This window comes from Onychostoma macrolepis, chromosome 05, assembly GCF_012432095.1.
Source record: "Onychostoma macrolepis isolate SWU-2019 chromosome 05, ASM1243209v1, whole genome shotgun sequence".
NCBI classification, from domain to species: Eukaryota; Metazoa; Chordata; class Actinopteri; order Cypriniformes; family Cyprinidae; genus Onychostoma; species Onychostoma macrolepis.
Window position 1 is genome coordinate 23,364,316 of NC_081159.1, and position 22,823 is coordinate 23,387,138.

Below are 22,823 nucleotides of genomic sequence, written 5' to 3' on the forward strand. Positions count from 1 at the left end.
TTACACTAACGTTAACCAGAACATGTCCAATTTTGAACAGTATATGTATTGATTAACTGTAAAATTGGAAACCAAACAACTTTCTATAAATGTTTTACTTGAATTTTTCACGTCTTAAAAAAGTCTTATGTTTACCAAGGCTGCATTTTTCTTATGTGATTTTATTTCTTATTATTTGAACATTTATTACTATTTTCAGTGTTGAAAATATTTCATGAATGAAAATATGAAATATTTTTGTGGAAACTAATTCCAGAATTGTTTGATGAATAGAAAGTTCAAAAGAACAGCATTTACTTGATTTATTTTTTTATTTTTTTCAAATTTAACCACCAAAATTTGAACGGTGATACTCATACATTTTTCATATTTCTATTCATACATTAATCTCTGTATGCAGGATCATCAAGTAACCTGGTTGCCCAGGAGGCTGTAAGAAAACAGGCTACACTTCTGAAACCTGCTTCTAAAACAGGAGAACATATCTCAAGTAAGAACCAAACCTCTAAACTCCATTATCAACTCAAAATATGTTCCACTTAAGTGATGAAAAAGCCCTACAAAGACAAAAGCATCCATAAAACAGAGTTGAAGGAACTTGTCCATCTGGAACTGTTATAAATTGTACCCAAGGCCCTTTGTTGCGAGACTTAATGATGTAACCAGCTTGTAACAGTAAACAGCCCACTTGTGTTGGACATTTTGAGCTTGCATGCACATTTCCTGGTTCTTTTAAACAGCACCTTTTCAGACTGATTCCTGATTAGTTTTTCAGCATGAACATTTCATTTATTCTTCATCAAAGTGCTAAGAGATCCATACCACAGAAAACTTTGTAAACAGCACTATATTTAAATAGAACTCACCTTGGAAAGAACACTGTGAAAGCTGTTATTGATCTAATTGATTATGACTTGTCTTTGTCCCCCACCTATCTCTCTCAGACTGTTTGAATTGCAGTCGTATCACTGCCCTCACAGATCGTGTGAGCTCTCTGGAGGCCAAGGTAAAGCCACATCTTTCACTTTGAGCTTCTTTCATGGGGGAATTCACTAAGAATGAATAGCATCCATTGATAGCTTTGTTTATTTGTGCCTCAGTGTTTTATGATGCTCTGTCCTCATCAATCCTTTATCATTCAGACAATCCCCGTTTAACACAGTTTAATCAATTTCCCATTGTGCCTTCTCTGTCTCTCTGCCTTCCTGTTGCTCTTTCTCCCAGGTTCAGCTTCTTACCGCCCCTGCCTCCACCTCTCATCGACAGACGCAGTTAAAAAATGAACCTGACTCCTCCTTGCTGATGGGGGCGCCACCTGCCAAAGGTTCTCCTGGGGCTCAGGGTCCCGCAGGTATGTTTATCACTTTGTGTTACACAGAATAAAGAGCAGTTTTAGTAGTGGTGTTTGTCCTGTAGCATTGATTTAAATGGACTGAAGATTGATGTTCATTGGACAAAAGGCCACTGTTCCTGTCGTTCAGTGCCAAAGTCAAGGGTTCAAAGCCATGCAGTTGGCCACAGCTAAAATCACATCATTTTGTGATTTATTCATAATGGCAGTTTAGCACCGGATCCATACGGAGAAAACTTTATTAGCCAATAAGCATGTGGAGATAATCCCATTCCCTATAACAATAATGATAATCCCAGAACCCATCCACATTTTCATTTATCTCCCACTACAGTTGTTGGGGATTTCACTGTGGAGAGATTAGAGTAGATTTAAGTTGTGTGTGTGTTGGACGATGTGAGCACTGACGGTTGTGGGTGTTTTTTGGGTGATTGCCATGGTGCATGTGGCTTTGAATTGCACCAATTCATTGCCAGTTGCCATAGAGATGTGGAACTGAGACATTAAAGAGGCTTGTGGGGATTTGAAGGGGCTAATTGTATAGTAAAAACTGTAGGACTGCACTTGACACTGTGTCACAGATGTCATTTCCACCGGCCAAATTGTAACCGCAGACTTTTCAAGCAGCCTTTGTTCTGGAAATATTTCTCCATTCAGTTTCTCTTAGTATTTAAAAAAAAATTGAAGATGGACTCGCCAACAGGATGAGGGCCTTTCTAAAATATAAATAATCTATACTTCAAAGTCACATTATCCTTCAGAAATCAGTTTAATATGTTGATTTCTTTTTATCATCAATGTTGAAAGTTGTGCTGCTTAATATTTTTATGGAAATCATGTAAAAAAAAAAAAAAAAAAGATTCTTTGGTTAATAGAAAAATCAAAAGAACAGTATTTATTTGAAATCTTTTGTAACATCATAAAAGTCTTTATTTATGTATTTATATATTTTTAATAGACATATATATTGTATTTAAAGACCCATTTACCAGGTGAAAACGTGTGACATTAAGTTAAATAATTGGCTTTTATATTGATATTGTACTGAAGCCAAAGCAAATTATTACAATGTTGACTTTGTGTTTTTACTATCCACACTCATAAAAGACCTGTAGTGAAAGACTTTCAGTTCAATAATATTAGAACAGAAAACAAATAACAGCTAAAATGTGTAGTACTTCATGGAAGTGAGCTGTCACTGCTGTGCTCTTTTGTTGTTGTTAGTTTCGACGTTAACCCTTCTCTGACTGGTGGATCTCTCTTTAGGATCATGCAGAGTACGGTTCTCCTATTTGAAGCTTCTTATTTCTCCATCTGAAGGCATCAAAGCACAGTTTGTAAAAATGATGAATCATCTCCATCAGTTTGTGTATGTCAGCACTGTATGCATCCTTCATGCAGCGAGACATCCTTTTTAATGCTTAATACCGACTCCTTAATTCCCCTTACCCACTCCACACCTATCCCTCGCTGTCAATGCTCAATCCTATCATCACTTGAAGTGTGGAAGGGATTAAAAGGCAGGTCCAGAGATTTCCAGAGTCCTCCCTGTGCTGACTTGGCAGAACTATTCAACAAATCAGAGCAATTCAGTTCCTTCCACACAGAACACTGAATAGATCTGCTGCCCAGAGGTTCTTCACCTCAGTGCAAAGTCAGTCCTCTATCCCATCGAAATACCACATCCATGGAGGGTTGTGGTGGAAGGATGAGGCACAAATTACCCTTGAGGGGATTATTTCCATGTGCTGGTTACACAGATGGAGAACGTGAAAGCGAATCTGGTGCTTTCATGGGAGGAACGAGCATTTGTGTGGAGCTCTTAAACTATGTGTGATGTTATGCAGGGCTCACTATAATGCACGATTATTGATTTAGTCTGATTGAAATAGAAAAAGTGGATGCAAATTAGACATCATCATACTTACTGACATATCGCTCAAGACTGATATAAAAATAAAAATGAAACGTTATATGGAGTACTGCTTGTGCACAATGCACATTTCTTAATATTTTGCCTAAAATGTGTTTTATTGTCACTATTGATGAGGATTGTATGATCTTTGAGTAATATCATTTTTAAATGCAAGATATAAGTGTACCTGAAATATACTTGCAATAGTTTAGCGCAATCAAATATACTTCAGTATATCTTTAGTTGGACTTCAGCACCACTTCCGCACTATTAAAGTGCATTTAGCACAAAATTAGTTGTTCCAGTTTTTCACTTGGGTATACTATATACAATAAAAACAACTGTAAGATGTGTGGTCTTTGCAATATTTTATATCTTTTATTTCATCTCTTTCACTTAAAAATTATAAATAAATATATAAACAGAAAAATGTCATTTCTTTTACAGTGGCGCTGTAGATTCAGCAGCAGTGCAGTGCCAGAACAGTGTTTTAGACAACCAGTTTTCAGTGAAAATGAAGGTACAGCGGTCCCTGCCTGGTTTCCCACTGATTTGTTCCTGGCTCTTAGCTCGTCCAGCTTGTTTTCAAGTGAGCAGACATTGGCAAGCAGGATGCTTGGCGCAGGGCGTTAGTTTGATCAAGACATTAGCTGTGCATGAAGCCGTACCCCAAAAACTCAGTCGGGAGTCCAGGGAAGCTGAATGTTAATCTGAGTTGGACTTCTTCCATGTCGAGTAAGGTTTATCTATCATAAGATATCCCAAATGAGAAAGGCAAGAAGGCAGTTCAAATTACAGTCTCCTTTTTCTCCTTGCCTGGTTTCTGATATAGATCTGAACTACAAAGCCTTTGTGGCCCTCTTCAGGTAATCCTCAAAGGGGGCCATTTTTTGTAACACAACAGGGTTGTTGAATTTGTGTTACTCATTCACCATGTTTCTGTAACATAAACTGTGTGGATGTGTTAATGGCCAGATGCTTGGTGGGAGAGAAACATGAGGAGATTTTATTTTATCATAAAGTCTTTCAGGGGGAGAATAACATGAGTGACTGTGTAAATATATCGATGTATCAGTTCATAAATTATTCCTTCAGGGAATCCTGTCTCTGCAGTGATGTCACAGTTGATGATCTCACATGATGAGCTCAGTGTTATTTAGACTGTGTCTGCCAACAGGCACTTCACCGATCCACTGATTTTTATCAGGTTGTGGGACGGTTCCAATGGCAGGCCTGGAAGATACTTTATGGAAGATTGACTTTTTTACAGACTAGAGTAGAGAGCGCTTTAAGATCTGGAGAATCCTTATACTTCCTGTATAACGGTAAATTGTGTGTGTTTGTCCCAGGTCCACAGGGCGAGAAAGGCCGGGATGGCTTACCCGGTAAAGACGGTGAGTTGTTTCATGTCTTTTTTACGGTTCAGTTCAATCTAAAATACATACATACACACTTCTGCACACTCACATTAGAGGTCTGCTGCCCAACCGTGGTTCATTCATACAGTTTGTAAGGACTAGAACCTTTCTAAAAGCAGCAGGTTTCCCATGATCACTGCATGCATAAAACAAGAAATGATGGAGACTCACCCAAAGAAGAAAATTCACCATTTAGTCACTCTAAACTAATTTCAAAACTTGAATGACTTTCAAGTTTTGCTGCCAAAATATATACTGCCAAAATATCTCTTTAATCAGTTAAAATATTTTCAAAATCGTATTTTGTGTTCTGCAGAAGTATGGTTTGAAACAAAATGAGGGTGAATAAAGAGCACTAATTTGTACATTACATATGTTCTCTGTCTCTGTATGTAAATCAGGGTCTCGAGGTCTGCCAGGACTCAAAGGTGACGCGGGCAGCAGAGGTCCATCTGGGGCTCCAGGGTCTAAAGGAACAGCTGGTCCTCCAGGTACTTTAAAAAAATCAAGCCCACCACACTATCACAAGATCCTGAGCGCAAAATCAATCTGTGACTCAAGACAAACATTGTGGCAGACTAGCTATGTCCTTTTAACACATCTCATGTTTCTGTCTAATGTGTAGAGCACCTAAAGGAATAATTCACCCAAAAATGAGAATTTGCTGAAAATTCACTCACCCTCAGGCCCTCCAAGCTGTAGATGAGTGTTTCCTCATCCAAACATATTTGGAGAAATTTAGCAATGCATCACTTGCTCACCAATGGATCCTCTGCAGTGAATGGGGGCCGTCAGAATGAGAGTTCAAACAACTGATGTAAAACATTACACTAATCCACAAGTAATCCACATGACTCCAGTTCATCAATTAACATCTTGTGAAGTGAAAAGCTGCATGTTTATAAGAAACAAAACCACCATTAATCCGACAAAAACATCATCAAAACCTACTTCAAACTGTTGTTTCCGTCTAAAATACGAGTCCCCTATCCATCATATTGCTTTATCCAGTGGAAAAGTCATCTGAATCAGGAAATAATTATGCACAGATAAAGCACCAATAACAAGTATGTCCAAAACTGTTTTAAACAAATTATGTCAGTGGATTTTGATGTGAGAGGTAGAACATGGGAATAACTTTTTCACTGGAAGAAGCGTTATCATCAATTACCGGCTGGTATTTTGGCTAGAAGCGATGGTTTAAAGTTAAAATGCCTTGATGATGTATTTATTTATTACAAACATGCAGCTTTTCACTTCACAAGACATTAATTGATGGACTGGAGTCACATGGATTACTTGTGGATTATAGTGATGTTTTCATCAGCTGTTTAACTCTCATTCTGACGGCACCCATTCACTGCAGAGGATGTAAGTGATGTAATGCTAAATTTATCCCAATCTGTTTCGATGAAGAAACAAACTCATCTACATCTTGGATGGCCTGAGGGTGGGTGCATTTTCTGCAAATTTGAACTTTTGGGTGAACTATTCATTTTTGCTTTCATCTTTGTCTTGCACTCCCAAAAGTTGTCTTCATACATCAGTTTACATAATTGTAGCCACTTACAACAGAGCACTGTTTTCTTGTGGAGTGCTGACCTGTGACTTGCAAGAATGTGGTTTCTCACCATGCTGACTTTTCTGCCGTAAGAGACAGTATATGGAGACGTTGCCGAGTCAGCATTAAGCTCCAAGCCCTCTTGCCAAAATATTTGTGCTTGGACCACACTATAAAAAAATCCTTTTTTGTTCACAGCATGTACTGCTGTGCTGGGGTTTGCCTAAAACACACACACATCGACTAACATACGTATCACTTACCCCAAGGCTCAAAGATAGTAAAGAATTTAGTTATAATATTTGAAACATGGCCACAGGTATGAAGGGTCTTTTACCAGAGCCATGACTGACTGACAGGGGCTTCAAATGACCTTAGGTCTTTACCCAGGCTCCTCAGCCATATGAATCCAATCTAAATTGAACATGAAATATGTATACAATACTTGCTTCTTATTTCTTCCATATGTTTCCCGTTGTATTGTTTTTCTTGGATTTGTCTTTTTCTTTACGCCTTCATGTCATGCACAATGAACTGTATCTGATTGCTGTATTCTCTCAAGATAGGTATGTTTATCTATAGGAAAACGACGTCATGGTATATGGGTAGCTGAAATGACACACTTTGGGATTGTTGACATGTCATATATTTCTTCTGTAATTATTTTATATGCAGCTTTACAACTTTATATTAACCGAGGTATTACATAGTCATTTGTATTTTTAATTATTTGTACTTTTAAAAATTCATTTATCACACCACAGGACTATTAAAATGAGCTAGTTAAGCTAAAAGGTGATTCTAAAAATGAAATAATATAAATAAATGACATATAAATTGTACATTCATATAAATTTAACCAAAAATCTTGAGGAAATGGGAGCAATCCCAACAGAGCATTATTATGGTACAGTGCTGAATACCATATTCATAGACATTCATTCAATGGTATTTACATGAAAGAGCAAAATGCATTTTAATCAAGATAAATGATTTTTTCTTATGCATAAACATGACAGTGCCATAGTATGTAACTGAAGGATGGAACTGGCAAATTCAGTGATCAGATTCTTGTGTGTCTGAGTCAGCAGAATACCGGTCCACGCACTTCCTGTTAAAGGGAAACAGGACATCCTCTTTACAGTGATGCTCTTACAGACACACAATGAACTGCTATTCACTCAATTAGCATTCCATAAAGCAGCAGACTCCACAGAGCTTGTGCTGTGACACTTCTCTAAGAATGAATTTTGTCCACTGGTAAGGCTCTTTATTTACACATGCTGTCGGCATTGTTTCAGTGACCAATTCTCTGCAGGTATTATGCAAATCAAGCAACAGAGATAAGTCCAATTTACATGGAAAGGAGGTATGTTTGTCTCATGGAACAGCACTATTTCAGTACATTTAGCACCCTTTTAAGCTGGATTGTGGGTGGTTAGTGAATAATAAGAAACAGGTTTTCACACTGCAAGAATGACATAATTGTTTAGTGAATTTGGCCCTCAGAAAATGAAAACTTGTAACTCATATTAAAGGAATTTTATCCTACATTTCATCTAACCTCTTTTCCAAATAACTTTCGTAAACCTTTTGTCAAACACCTAAAGGAGAGACTGATGAGAAATTGGGTGATAACTACCCAGGGATGTCAGAAGAGAGGAAAAGAAAAGAAGGGACAGGAACGGAGAAAAACAAAGACAGGCAGATGAAACTCTTGTTCTGTTTGTTTTGCAATCACACTCCCACACCAGTCGTGACGTAGCTTTTCTTTCCTTCATTTTGTTCCCACTTAATCAAAACTAACAGGCAACAAGGAACCAGCTGGAGGGATCTTATGTAGATGTACACACACACACACATCCAGACAGAGAGCTGTATGAATCAGCACAGTCACTGGCCAGCTTTTAATTTATTACACACCAGAGTCGCTAATATGCTCCGGCATTTAGCAGTGTTTATTTGAGTTTTCCCAGCTCTCCCTGTTAGAGCCCAGCACATGGCCATTATGAACCCCCTCCTGTTAATTACAGCCCACACACACAGTAACGCACAAATACACACCACTCTCCTGCCCCTCTTATTAACCTGTTTCCTAGAACAGCCATGTATAGAAACCAAATACCTCATTCTACCTCAATCTGCGCTCTCTTTTACTTCCTCTCCTTCTCTTTAGGATGTTAAACATCCCGTAACTTCCTTGGAATCCTTTTATAATATACTGTAGCTGCTCAACGTAGTGTGCAAAAAAACACTCTATACGTTCTCCTGTTTCCTGTTAGCTTTCTGTTGAATAGGATAAGAGTGCCTTATAATTGACTACTCAGGGGAAAGATAGCTTGAAAGGTAGAACTTTGTGGGTTTTTTTAGTTTTTTTTTTTGCTTTCTCCTCAGGTCCTCAGGGACCACCGGGCCTCCCAGGAGAGAGGGGCCTCCCTGGGCCACCCGGGCCCCCCGGACCACCAGCCCCTGTACCTGAACAAGATGGTATGATTACTAATCATTTAATGGGTTTAAATTATAATGTACAATCATCCAGTCATTATCACAAAATAAAAACCAGAACCCAGAGTGATTAGGACTTGTATCATCAAAAAGCTTTATTTTACAATAATGACTGACTGATTGTGCTTTTCTACACTTATTACACCATCGTTCAAAAGTTTGGGGTCAGAAATATGTTTATTTTATTTATTTTTAAAGAAATTAATACTTTTATGCGGTAAGAATGCATTAAATTGATAAGAAGTGACAGTAAATGCATTTATACTAATATTACAAAAGATGTGGTTCTCTTCATCAAAGAGTCCTGAAAAAATGTAGCCTCTCGATTGATTTCTACATTGATTTTTGACCAAATAAATGCAGCTGTGGTGAGCACAAGAGACTTCTTAAACCCATGAAAAAATTATTGCGACCCCACAAGTTTGAGCAGTATACAAACGTTTGAGTTCGGTAAGATTTTTCATTTTCATTTTTTTTCATCCTTGTCACAGACTTTGTTTATTCTTTGTGTTCTACTCTTCTTGTATTGTTCTATAATCATCTGCATCTTCCTTGAATTATACGTGATAATAATATAACAAAATAAATGGACGTGAAACGCTGCTTTAAATTGAAATTATTTTGTTATGTAAGAAGAAACAGACCATGTGATAGAAGAAAAGTTAGGAAATTATTTCCCTGCAAAGGCAGTCAGTTATACAGTTTTGTGGTTATTATACAACAATATTTGACCACAGAATGCCACAATTGACCAATCAGAATCAAGTATCCTGGAGAGCTGTTACATTTGCCCGCTTTGCTTTTTTTGGACCCCGTTCTCACTCGCTCTCTCTCTCTGTCTGTCTGGCTTCAGGAACTATGTATGCTGCACTCTCCCATGTGGTTCTTCAGATTTTTCACACCTTTAGAATCGAGTTGTGAGGGAAATTGCTGTAGTGCAGAAACAGATGGATGCATGTGGACACACACACACACACACACTAACACTAGTCAGTTGCTTTCAATATGGAACAGGTTCAGCTGTGAGTGCAGGCCAGTTCTGCAAGTCAAAACCTCATTAATAGCAGTCATGGGACGGTCAGTTCAAATTCATCTACTTTTTACACTGATACTTCCTGATTGTGCAATGGGAAGCTTCAAATGAGTCCCAAATTAATGTGAATAGAAAAAGAGGAATGGATTAAGGAATTAGTCTAACTTAGGGGCATCTCTTCTCTCATTCCCCTTTTTTCCTTTCCCGCCGTTGATTAAAATGGCAGGTTTCAGGAGGTAACACAGGCTAGACTCAATAGTCACATGCTGGGAAAAAGGCCTGTCTGTCTGCTGCTGATGTCACTCAACCACTTCCAGATGTGCACGGCCAAAACAGCAGAGTAGAGCAGGAGAAGTGTGTGTATGTGTGCTGTCTTGAGACTTACACTCAGTTAAACTATAAGCACGAGGGACTGTTTTAGAATAGAAGCAATAATATTTTAGTGTGTGCGTCGTCACTCTCGAAGAGGACTGGCCCGTGTAGAGTACTGACTCTTCACCTCAGCTCAGTTTTATATCTGCTCTCTGTTGAAGGGGACACAGGCCAGACCTCATAAAGTTTGAGAATTTTAAATTTAGGGGCCTTAGAACTTTATAACTCAGTTATTCCCATGATTCTACCTTCAAAGTAATCAGGACAATTAAAGGGTCTGGCAAGGGGCTTCCATAGACAAACACTGTCTTTATTGGAGTTTCCTGTCTGAGTCTGAGCTCAGGGATGCCCTGCAGCCACCGAGACTACAGCAGCAAACTCACCTGCTGTCACAGACGGACCGACGGAGAGAGAGATGGGAATCTGCCATTGTAATTTCAAAGGCTGAATCAGTACTTAGCCTTTCCACTGTGAGAACATTGCCAGCAGTTACAAAACCAATCAGAGAAGACGAGCAGTTACTTTATTGACATGATTGTGATACAGTACATACAGTATTTCCAAAGCACCAATGCACATGACAAAAGCAGTGACAAAAAATTTGAGAAAATGTAGGCTATTGATAAAAAAGCAAGGTGTCAGTAAAATATATAAAAAAATAGGAATTCAGCAGTAAAAAAGAGACAAGCATTTTTGGCACGTTTCTATAATATGTTTTTGTTGGTTGATTTTATAAATGTATAAAATATATGCTTTGATTTTCAGGGTTTCGGGCAGAGGGGTAACAAAGGGAAAAATAACAGACCACACAAGAGAAAGGGACAAAGAAAACCATTAGGCTGTGATACAAAAGAAAACCGCTGGCTTGTATTTTTATGTCATTTTTTGTGATTTAATTCACTTTTCGTGACAGAAAATAAAAAGACAGCCCATCAAAATGCCACAACCACTATTATAATTTATGGTGCGCTAATATTTTACAACCTGCTACACATGACATCACTGTTTATTCTTGTCCAAACAGCGCCGTCTACAGGCAAGTAGCCATAATGACACTCTGCTTCAGATCCTGGACATCAATTTTTATTTTTCGTTACAGGCCTGAAAAAAGACAGTCTGCTTCATAACAGCTTCCCTGACCTCCGAGTGACCCCTTCACATGGACCACCAGGTCCACCTGGACCCACCGGTCAGTGAATCAGAATTACTTTCTTCTTGTTTGTTTCTATGTTTGTTTGTTAGCTTTTTACAGTATTTTTCACTATTGTGCATTTATAGCATGGATTATTACATTATAAATTTAAATTAAGCTTTTGAAAGCCTGATTTGAAAACAAAGAATAAAAATCCGATGAGTTTATGCCACATATTCACTGAATATTAAATGTGATTATATGAAGGTAATTTAAGTAATTTTATTGATAAAAATATTTACAAAAAATTCTGTTGAATTTATATTAAATCGGCTTAGTATGTACAGAACCTTAGTGAATCTGCCTTAATTTCATTGTGCAGTTTTTTCCCCTGTTATGAGATTTGCAAACTCATTGTTACATCATTTTTGCAAAATTTCAGCCATTAGTTCTTGTGCACATTGGCATATGCTATATTTCCACACACTGCAAATGGGATATTGAAACATCACACAGCAAAAATGCCACTAAACTCAAAGTTGCCTCATTATTTGTGGCCTGTCTTAAATTACTTTGCAGTGCAATTAATTACAATGAATTTTACTCCAGATAAATTATGACTCTGTGTTGGATGTAAAATATTGAATTTGTGTGTGATGAGATTTTAATGTTTTGTTCTGTCTCTGGTCTGGACACAGAGTGAAGTGATTTTTAATTTTTTTTTCTTTAGAACTGCCATCTCTTTAATGCAGAAATGCATCTAAAAGCTTTAGCACAAGCAACCATCTTTAACATGAATAACACTATTTGCATGGCATCTCAGCAGGTATTAAAGCAATGAGCCATTCTCCGATATGTCACTAAATTTCAGCTTTTGCAGCCCAACGTCAGGCTTTTGTTTTGTCTGAATTAATTATCACTTTAATCAAAGACATTTCAAAGATAAAGCCTTTAATTGTTAAATAATGCTTGCTGGGTGATACATTTCAACTAGAAGTTCCTGCATAATTCCAACCATTATATATCCATAAAATCTTTTTAATTAACTTTTAATTATCAGCTGTTTTGTGTTAAAAGATGTTTTCCCATAGCAGCACCCATCAGGTATATTTAAACCCAAATGTGATATTTGAATTGTAAGAACTTGTTTCAGCAGGTTAACAAATGAAAGTAAGCCTGAAACAGTTTGATTTGGTCCAAATGGACAGTTTTAATCATTATTCTATCATTTGAGTGTCATGCTGGACATCATAATGTTTTCCATGTGTTGTTTCGAGCTGCATTATGAAACAGTCAGTGCAATGCCATAACGTCAGATCATGAAGGGTTTATTCAGATGTGTCTTTTGCAGGTCCTCCAGGACCGATAGGACCCAGTGGACCGTCAGGCCCTATGGGACAAACTGTAAGTTAAAGGCTATTCCTTATGTGAGCGTGTGAATATGTGTGTATCTTCTTTTTCTCATGTGTTCAGGGAAAGCCAGGAGCTCCTGGTTTGCAAGGCCCTGTGGGACCAAAAGGCGAACGAGGCGAAAGAGTGAGTGCACAAGCATAAACCTACCCAGAGTGCAACACTGCCTGAACATACGGTGCAATTCTCACCCTTAATTTACCTCCACAGGGACCTCTTGGATATCCAGGAGAGAGAGGGTTCAAAGGAGAGCCGGTAAGATGCCCACCTCCTACATCATCCAAAAAAGCATAAGGACAGCTCTAGACCATATGACCCCTGAAGCCGTACAGTAGCTTTGTATAAGAAATAGATCATTACTGACACTTTTTCTTCCTAGGGAGCGCCAGGACCTAAAGGAGAGCCAGGAGAGAAAGGTCTTCCGGTAAGACAAGCCCTATCAGGAGCCCTGTTAGTTGCACACTCACTCCCTTTACAGGAGGGAGCGTGGGAGAGAAACGATCAGTCCCTGAGTGCACGAGTGCAGGGAAAATGTCATTCACTGTTTAAATGCATTGATTTTAATGCAGCAACAATCTCTTTCCTTATACCTGCTTATCGTTGTTCTAGAGCGAATTGAACGTAAGAGATTTTGACATTTGCCATGATGTTTTTATTGTTCTTGGTTTTAGGTTTTCATTGCTCATCATGACATCCATCTGTGTTTTAACAACAACAACCACTTTAAATCCATCAGTGGAGTTTTCATCTTGATAAATGGGTGCAGACTGATTTTCTCATTTTCAGTTTGTGAAAAATAGCAGTCAAATTAAAGAACGAATGAAAACTCCACTGAAAGGATTTGCTCCACAAACGCTGTTCATTGCTTACTTACAGTACTCACTGTTAGCACATTATATGTCTTGGTTTTGTGTGCACTGGTATTGTTTCCATATGTTTTTGAACAAGAGGTTGCCCTTTATGGCTGATCTGAGACCGGTTTTTGGCTTCTCACTGTCTAAAGGGGGGTTCTGAACTAGTCTCATGTTAGCATACAAGGGCATAATCTATTCAGAATGTGCAGTGATGTTGTTAATGTTGTTGATTTTGATTGGTTGGTGGTTGGGGCTGTCTCTGAGTGTTTCCCCTGTCCTCTAAAGCTGATTCCTTTTCGTTACTGTCTCCATGACTGCCACCAGTCTCTTAGCTACCGACTCTGGCATATACCCAACACACAGGGAAGTTAAATCTTTGCTTTATCGTGCTATTTCGACAAAGAAGAAATGTTGTACTATTGATATAACCTTTGTGTGTACACCATTTGTAAATTGATTAATCTGGGTTGTCCAGCAACCAAACCACTTGGTCAAAACCGCAGGGGAGCAGAAATAAGAACAAACATCTTTGCAAGACACTGTGCGGTGTGTGTTGTGTATATGCTACATTTTAGCATTTGCAGGGATTTGGTGTGTGGATGGACGTGTGGATGGATACAGCTATCCCTCAGTGTCCCACAGTGCATTGCTGCATGATCCCATCTCATTGTGCTGCTTGTGATCTTCCTTTTGCCTCCTCAACTTACATCTAACCATTCGATTTTGAGTTTGTAGCAATGAGCAATTACTAGTCAAACAAATGTTCTGTTTAATTGCATTACGTTATCATACTCGACCTATTGTGAAAGGCTTGAAAAGCCTCTTAGTTCATATCAAATTGATGTATGGTTTTCCGCATGGCCTGCGGAACCCAGAAGATTTGTGTTATTAATCATAAGACAGATCATTTCATTAAATCCTATAGGTGTAGCCTCTCTGCTGTATGTAGACTCCTTAGAGATTTATATATAACATGTATAAAGACCATACAGTTATTTGACGATTAATCTCTTCACATTTATCAAAGTGAGGCCAAGCGCTCGTATAATACCGTGGAGAAAGATTCTGGACCATAGCCATACTTACATCCCTTAATGAATATGGTATTTTTTTGGAAGCAATGATATTATATATTGTTTGCTGTTTTATTTGGCTAGATGAACTACCTCCTGCTCTCACAGGCACTAACTTTTACATAAGCCTTACATACATAACTCTTTCCTGAGTTCATCAATAATGCTGTTTTTCTAACGTGTGCTTGAGCTTGGGACTGTTGTGTAGAATGTATGTTATGTGACCAGTGTCTTTACACTGTTCAAGAAATGCCTACCAAAGCCACATAAGCAAGTATTTCAGCAGATTATTCTGTAAAAGAGAACAACGGTTTTCCGTTAGATTTGTTTTCGATGTCCACATATACTGAATCTTTGTAGGGCTGGGTAAAAATATAGATTTTCCTATTAATATTTTAGTAATGCAGGCCTACATAAGATGGAAGGTTCTTTCTGTCAGTCTTTCCCGCACTGCTTTTCAACAACACTAAAAGCAGTCAGAGTATTTTACCACTGAAGTACGATTAAAGAACAAATGACTTTTATGCGCTGATTACTTTTAGTGAATCAAAAATGTACCGCATATCTCACAAAAAATTTTTTAGTGAATCGCAAACATATAACTCGATCAGTGTGGTCTGATTAACAGACAAATGACTCCTATGATACCCAACTAAAATTCCGTGAACTGAAAACAAAAACAAAAAAACAGCATTTGTTTTGAAGTGTGGTAGCTGGTTTGAGCTGGTCCTGAGCATGTGCTAGTTGCTTAAGACCAGCTCATGACCAGCTTAAACCAGCTCATGACCAATTAAGGACCAGCTTAAACCAGCTGCCATGCTTCAAAACATACCTAACCAGCATATGCTGGTTTTTTCAACAGGGATGGTCAGAATTCATCAGGCGTTTAATATGTATCATATGGAAATGATTAACAACTGGCTCTGATTGGACACCAGTATTTGTTAGAGATGTCTTCAATTTGAGCTAATTATGGTGGCTTTGGTGTAAGAGCATCTTTTACTTTGAGATGAGCAGACTAAAGACTAAAGATGTGTATACATAGTCAACTAAGTACAAGTATTGCCCAGATGACTCTAACATCTCTTTAGTTTGAAGGAAGCTGCTCACCTCTTGATCTTTCAGTAACATAGTTTGAGTGTACTGGGAATGTTAAATGCATGTTTAAATCTAAAAATGATTGAACATTTGGTCTTGATTTGCTCTAAGGAGCCTTTGGCCTGGCCTCAGAAAAAACAATGCATGCTCTTTAGTCAAGACTTACGGCATGGCCACGAAAGAAAAGAATGAGAAAAGATAGGCAGAGCTAAATCTGATGTGTAGTTAACTGGAGTTTTTTAGTGAATGGAGCTGAGAATTTAACCTGCTAACTACGGTAATGGATTGAGATTAATGTAATTGATTAACAGAATGACTATGCATCTTGGCGAGCGCTTTTGTTTGGCTTGTGCCCAATACCTTGACGGCTGTATCTATCTCCACAGGGGGATGGGATACACCAAATCCGCGAGGCCCTGAAGATCTTAGCCGAGAGGGTTTTAATCCTCGAGACTATGATCGGTATCCATGGTGAGTAGGAGGTCAGAAGTAGATTTAGGTCCATTTTAAAGGCCTTAGGAGCAGGGGTCAGAGATTTCAGTGTATCTTTTACCCCACAACATCTTTGGAAAGCCAGTGAAGAGCAAAGTGTGGTGGAGGACAGGGGCCAAGTACTCAGCCTGCCATCCACGAGCCCAGCCCCCCACCATGCTTGTCAAAAACTCTTGATCTTTGATAGGACTTTAATTTGAAGAAGTTCCAAGACTTGCAGGCTGACTTAGAGCTGCTGGCTCGCAGGGTGCAGCTGCTGGAGGCGATCATCTGGCCAGGTAATGCCCGCCTCCCCTCGTCTAGCGAGTCAATCTACTGCCATCTCCTGGCCAGTTAGAAGATCAGCACACAGCAAGGATTATATGAACCCAAAAAAAGACTCCATCCAGGGCCAGACACCGGCAGTGTTTCCCAGTTACTACCTCTCATAAAGTTGATATGCAACCACTAGGTATTTAGTAGATGCTTTCCCATCCATAGTGACTTACAGTAGGCTACATTTACCATAGAGATAAAGCTGCTGCAGCGGCAACAACCCAGTTTCAGTGCCTCTCTCAAGCATGCAGTGCGATGATGGGAACCGCAGTAAATCACCCCGTCTGAAGTTTGAACCAACATCCATTGAATTACGAGTAAAGATTTTACCCACTTCTTCCTGTGACTGGAGACCCATCATTACCCACCAAAACACAGCCATACCACAGGGCTCCAGACTCAAAAATCACCAGGTTGAAATGGCTACTAAAAGACAAATTAATTCTTATTTGTCAAATTTCGGAATTGCTTGATAAAGACTTTTGCTCAGACATCGTATAAACCAGGGTGTTGTAGTGATAAAGATTGTATTTGTGCCATATATTCATGCATTTTGTAAGAATATTTATTCCTGTTCAGAGAAAAATAAAATATTGTGTTGATTGTCTTACATTCCCATACAAAGTTTCCCTTACAGTTGATCTAGCCTTACCAATAGACTGTACTGTACTAAAGAATAACCAATAATATATTGTTATTTTACAAAGTAAAGTTTCCCATATTGATTGAAACTTTTAAATGGAGCTAATATAAATAATAATAATAATAATTTAAAATAATTTGAGTATCATTTATAAATCATACAGTATAGAGTATCATTTGTTAATTTATATAAACAATAGTAAGTAATTCATTTTATCAAAGTTTTCTTTACAGTTGATTCAGCCGCACTGACTGTGCAAAAAAAAAAAAAAAATCAGTAATATTTTTTTTAAATATCAAAATAAATAGATTTTTTTTTAAATATAATTTACTAATTTATACAACACAACTCTGTTTTATCTATAACTACAATGTTCTCTAATTATTTGCATATGAACAACCAGTCATTTGATTTAAGACTCTAAATCTAAAATACCCCCCCCCACACACACACACATTTTTATTTTATTTAAACCACTAAAAAGAATCGGTTGATAAGAATCATTTGTTCATGTTTCGGGCATCAACTTTCACAACAACGTAACTCTTTATGCAACTTTTCATGCAGATCATTTCATGACTGTCACTAATGAATAATGATCGTAAATGATAATAAATGTTTAATTAATTTTCGTCAGTCTGGGGCCCTGTTACCACCCTTCTTCATCTCAATATTGTATAACGTGATCTCCATATGCCACTCTTAGAATGAACTAAATGAATGGACTAGCCACTTACAAAGTATTTAGAGTAACAGATTAGCACTTAGCAGCCTTAACTCTCTCTTCCTTCAACAGAACCAGATCTAGGGTCAGGAGATGGCCTCTTTGGCACACCGTCTCCAGATGTCTACCGGATTAAGAGGGCAAGAATGTCATCTTTCCGAGTCAATTCTCCCTTAATCACTGCTGAGACCAAGGTTCGAGGGAAGTAGTCTGCATATTCCAAAGAGCGAAGCCATCGTTTCCATCTCAGTTTCATTATCAATAAATCAGCTGAACTGGCAACAACTACACAAGTCTCCTGAGACACACACACACACACACACACACACACACATATTTTACAGATCCAACCGCTTTGGAATATTCCAGTTAGTCAAGAAGGGGGAGACACCTCAGGGAAGACCAAGTGGTGCTGTATAAATTAACCACCTCTAATGGGACTCGCAGGTTCCTAGCACCTCTCCTCTGGCAAATTATTGTAGTTTGCCATCATGTTGTGTCACTCTTATGACATAACCAAATGAACAGAATCAGTCTCAAAAATAATTCGTCAATTCTTTGTTTCACATGAAAAAGGAAACATGTTTTAAAATATGATATACAGAAACAGTATTGGTGCTTGTATAATTGTATAACAAAGTTGTGGGCAAAGAAGGGTACAAAATGTGATGGAGATGAAGAACGTTTTTTAGGAGAGCATCAAACCATATTATTAGTCTTTCCAGCTGCTGTTAGGAGCTCATAGTAACTTCAGCAAATGTACTGTATGACAAAATGCACACAATTCTGCTATTCAGCCAAAAGCCACATTTTCCCCAATGATAAAAACTGATTTCATATTCCGTTCCTTGGATTAAATGCACTATGTAGATAGAGAATCACCTTGTTTTTTGTAGTTTTGTTTTTTAAGAGAAAGGACAACTGAAGGACATAAACATGTATAAACTTTAATAGATAGTTCTGTGGTAATAGGCTTTGGGCTCGGGTTTCCTCTCCCTTTTCAAACAGACTAAAGCTGTAACTAGATTTGAATTAGTGAAAACAAATTGTTCCAAAGTTTTTAAAACCTTTTGATAAAACATGCCTTTGAGCATGATTTTAAGTGGTTCTGAATAATATTTTAGAATTCTCCTCTAGTTCAGGACAATTATTAAGTAACCCTAAATAAATCAAATAAATGTGTGCAGTTGTGTGAGCTAGAGGAGACAGAACCATAAACCACACAAAATCCAACTGGAGCACAAGGGGAAGCGGGAAAACTACTCATATAACTTGAATTCTGTTTTTGTGTTTCATGCATGTCTTTCTATCACAGTAACATGCACATGCATAGGACTGGTCTCCTTCCTCAATACCTTTCCATGTCTTTGTATTCCTATATAAATATTGTTGTATTAATTATTTATAGATGACTATTAGCAATTGATGTTTTCTCTACTCTGTATTCCAATTCATGTAACGTCGCCTGCATTTTTCCATTTCTAGCCTCTTGTGTGAATTTGTCTTGCCAATTGGTGTTAAAATGAAATAAACTTTGTTGTGTGTTTCTATTTTTAAGACAATCCATGTTTTCATCAATACTCATACTACCTGAATGTTTCATTTGTGATATTTTAATGAAGATTCTGTAGCCAAGAAACCTTAAATACTGACATATGCACATGACTCTCCTGGCCTGACATCTGCTAATGTGGATTTAATGATAGGATGTCCGTGGAGAAGTTTCTTGGAACGTCCATGTCTCATCCACTGGGACAGTTTAGTTGCTGTTCAGAGCGTTTTTCCATTCTTTAAACTTTCATCATAAAAGCTGCCAACACCATAATATAAATATATAAATTTTCCACACCAACCATAATCCACTGGATTTTTTGATGCACATCCATAAGTCATGAAGTAGTAAATACACAGCAACAGTTCACCATGAAGATCGATGCCTTGCTTAAAGTAATAGTTCACCAAAAAAAAAAAAAAAATTGAAAATTTGCTTAAAGTGTACTTACCCTTAAGCTGTCCAAGATATAGATGAATTTCTTCTTCGGAACAGGTTTGGAGAAATTTAGCGTTATGTCACTAACTCACTAATGGAGTGAATGGGTGCCGTCAGAATGAGAGTTCAAACAGCTATTAAAACATCACAATAATCCATCATTTAACGTCTTGTGAAGCAAAAAGTAAATCCATCAAGATCTTTTCATTTCAAATGAATCCTCTATCCATAGTATTTCTATGGATGTTGTCTTTTCTGAATCAGGAGAGAAATATGCACAGATCTGGCAGCGTTTACAAGTGAAAACCAGAAGTGATGGTTTAACGTTAAAACGCCTTAATGATAGATTTGTTTATTACAAACACACAACTTTTCCCTTCACGAGATGTTAATTGTTGGACTGGAGATACATGGATATCATGTGATGTTTTTATCAGCTGCTTGGACTCTCATTCTGATGGCACCCAAGGGATGTAATACTAAATTTCTCCAAATCTGTTCTGATGAAGAAACAAACTAATCTACATTTTGGATGGAATGAATTTTCAGCAAATTTTCATTTTTGGTTGAACTATTGCTTAAGTAATGGAATGATACTAGGGCAATCCTATAGCACAGCTTCAATTTGAAGCAGCATCCCTGAGCTATGATGCTGATGATGACTTCTTTCCTTTTGAGATGACCACAGCCTCCTCCCCAATCTGATCATCAATAAGCAGAGAGATTGCTCCATCCAGCTGCCCTGTAGCGGCCAGAGCCACAACAGCTTTCTCTGTGGGGAAGCCCATCTTCTCCAGCTGTTGCAACCTGAAAGTGCAGGAGTTTAGATATATGCACAGCATTCAAGAGATCACTGTTGAAGAAACACTCATGTACAGTATGCACTAACCGTATAGAGGACACTGAGGACTTGGGTACTTCCACTTTGTCCGCAACACCTTCGGGTGCATCGTGGAGTGATGCTAGTATCCCTGCTCTCAGCATCTCCTCCTCTAACAGCTGTGAATCGGTGGCCATCAAAGGCTCCTGACGCCACTCAGACACAGAATGCTGCCATGCCGAATGATCTTCCAACTGGGATCTACTGGTTGATGGCTCTGGTCTATTACAGAACAATAATAAAGCTCATTCTAGTTACATGATGTGATAAATAAAAATAAAAAGGAATTAGTAGCATAAAGTTCACAGTAACCTTATTGAGGTGTTGTGGTAAACAGGCAAGTGTGGATGAGAGGTAACAGGGATGTAGGCCCATTTTGGCAAGCAGGCACAAGCACCCAGTTTCTCTATCTGCTCCAGTATTTCAATAAACTCATTATTGTCTGTATAATATATTAAGGCCATTACTTTAATAAAGAGTTTATAAAGAGATTAATTTATACCGTAAAATTAATATTAGTGTAAAGCAGTGGCAATAATCTAACTCTGCTAAAAAAAAAAAAAAAACATAAAATTGTATATATATGAATTGTGTAATGTATATTTGAATTAAAGGGATCCACAAATGAAAAATCTGTCAACTCGTGTACTTTCTTTTATGGAATGTTTCAGTTCCCATTGACTTCATTGTATAGACAAAAAAATACAATGAAAGTAAATGGGAACCAGAACTGTTTGATTATCAACATTCTTCAAAACATTATTCATTTTTGGGGAGACTATCCCTTTAACCACAATTTTTGTTCATTAAAAAAAAAAAAGTTTCAAAACTTTCTCATAATCACAGCTGAAATATAAAAAAATAGCCTATATGTGGGGCCTTAATATTGTGTTTGGAGTCTTGGGAGTAAAAAAAAAAGTTGAGAAAGGATACAGTTGAGTCCCAGGCAAATGGCATAAAAGTGCAGCAGGCCAGGAGCACTGGGAAGCAGGAAGAGGTCGAGGATCAAGAGGAGCCAAGGCAAGGACCAGACAGGAACAAAGCGTAAGACTCTCCTCTGCTTCACCTGCCGACACTGAGCTGTGAGCAGAGCAAGGTGGGTGGCTGAGTAACCACTGACCCTGCTGGCTTCATCCCCGGTAACAAAGAGAAAGAGGGCATAAATAGGAGGAAGGAGCACAGTGGAGATAAAGGAGAGGGCTAGGAAGACAAAAGTGCCCCATCTTCTCTCCTGACAAGGCCCGAGCCACAGCAGCAGAGTGATGTTGTAGAGAAATGAGGTTAACTCCTCATTACTGAAGGCGTAGAAGATGAAATCTGCAATGCACAAGGAACATCAAGAACTGAATGTTTAGAATCTAGAATCACAGTCCTTTACATTCGTGCATTGCTTACCATAAAATCCAGGAAAATCCCCGCCTGGTCCTAAACTTAGACTGGCGTGAATACCACAGAGCCAAGTCGACAGAATTAATATGACTATCAAAAATGTTCCACTACAATAACCTGGACGGTTCGATCCAAACCACATCCATGCCGAAAAGAGATGATCAAGCATTGTAAAATGAAAAACGCATCACCTGACAGTTGCTATCATTACAAGTATATGTCTAGATAGGTAGGAATTTCATAATGCATGTGTTCATGTTTCCAGTTTGACTTCATTCCAGTTTACGACGCTGGCATATTGAGGTCTGTTTTAACAGTTACTTCATCTAACAATGAGAGTACTTACTACAATGTGCACAAATATCCAATTTATTTTAATAATTAAAAAAAGAAAGAAAGAAACAAGTAAGCTAAGACCAAGCTACACCAATAACCAATGTCATTTGCAAACCCTTTTATTTTGACAGCGAATAACTTCCTCTTACGGGCAAGCGCATTGGGGGAGTATCCGAATATGTTTAGTAAAACGTAATTTTAATACGCATATTTATGGATTTTTTAAAACTATATATAACTTTTTTACACAGATTAGTAATTGATCGACTCAGTTGTATACATAATCAGGAAAATAACACGTTAATAATTACAAACAGAGGTTTACATCCGCC

The 22,823-nt window shown here is 38.0% G+C and overlaps 2 protein-coding genes across 9 annotated transcripts in view; one reads left to right on the plus strand and one right to left on the minus strand.

Annotated features, from left to right (window-relative positions):
• Nucleotides 1-19,449, plus strand: part of emid1 (EMI domain containing 1) — a 70,361-nt gene extending 50,912 nt beyond the window's left edge. The window contains exons 4-18 of one of the 8 annotated variants that reach the window (XR_009271168.1): nt 401-490; nt 945-1,006; nt 1,225-1,351; nt 4,616-4,660; nt 5,086-5,175; nt 8,640-8,732; nt 11,255-11,344; nt 12,639-12,691; nt 12,761-12,823; nt 12,908-12,952; nt 13,077-13,121; nt 13,307-13,318; nt 16,109-16,193; nt 16,300-16,492; nt 17,969-18,005. Coding sequence is in view for 6 of the 8 variants with exons in the window: in XM_058774516.1 (XP_058630499.1) it covers nt 401-490; nt 945-1,006; nt 1,225-1,351; nt 4,616-4,660; nt 5,086-5,175; nt 8,640-8,732; nt 11,255-11,344; nt 12,639-12,691; nt 12,761-12,823; nt 12,908-12,952; nt 13,077-13,121; nt 13,307-13,318; nt 16,109-16,193; nt 17,969-18,105 (1,037 nt within the window). In the remaining 2 variants the exon portion in view is untranslated. Of the gene's footprint in view, nt 1-400; nt 491-944; nt 1,007-1,224; nt 1,352-4,615; nt 4,661-5,085; nt 5,176-8,639; nt 8,733-11,254; nt 11,345-12,638; nt 12,692-12,760; nt 12,824-12,907; nt 12,953-13,076; nt 13,122-13,306; nt 13,319-16,108; nt 16,194-16,299 lie in introns of all 8 variants that reach the window. The other 7 variants (XR_009271169.1, XM_058774516.1, XM_058774518.1 and 4 more) reach the window with 7 other exon arrangements.
• rhbdd3 (rhomboid domain containing 3) lies at nt 18,440-22,613 on the minus strand. Its single transcript, XM_058774530.1, has 5 exons — nt 22,162-22,613; nt 21,700-22,083; nt 21,079-21,208; nt 20,776-20,988; nt 18,440-20,693 (listed from the first exon to the last, which is right to left on the minus strand). The coding sequence occupies exons 1-5, from the start codon at nt 22,322-22,324 to the stop codon at nt 20,531-20,533; spliced, it is 1,053 nt and encodes a 350-aa protein (XP_058630513.1). The 5' UTR covers nt 22,325-22,613; the 3' UTR covers nt 18,440-20,530.
• Between the last annotated feature and the right edge of the window lie 210 nt (nt 22,614-22,823).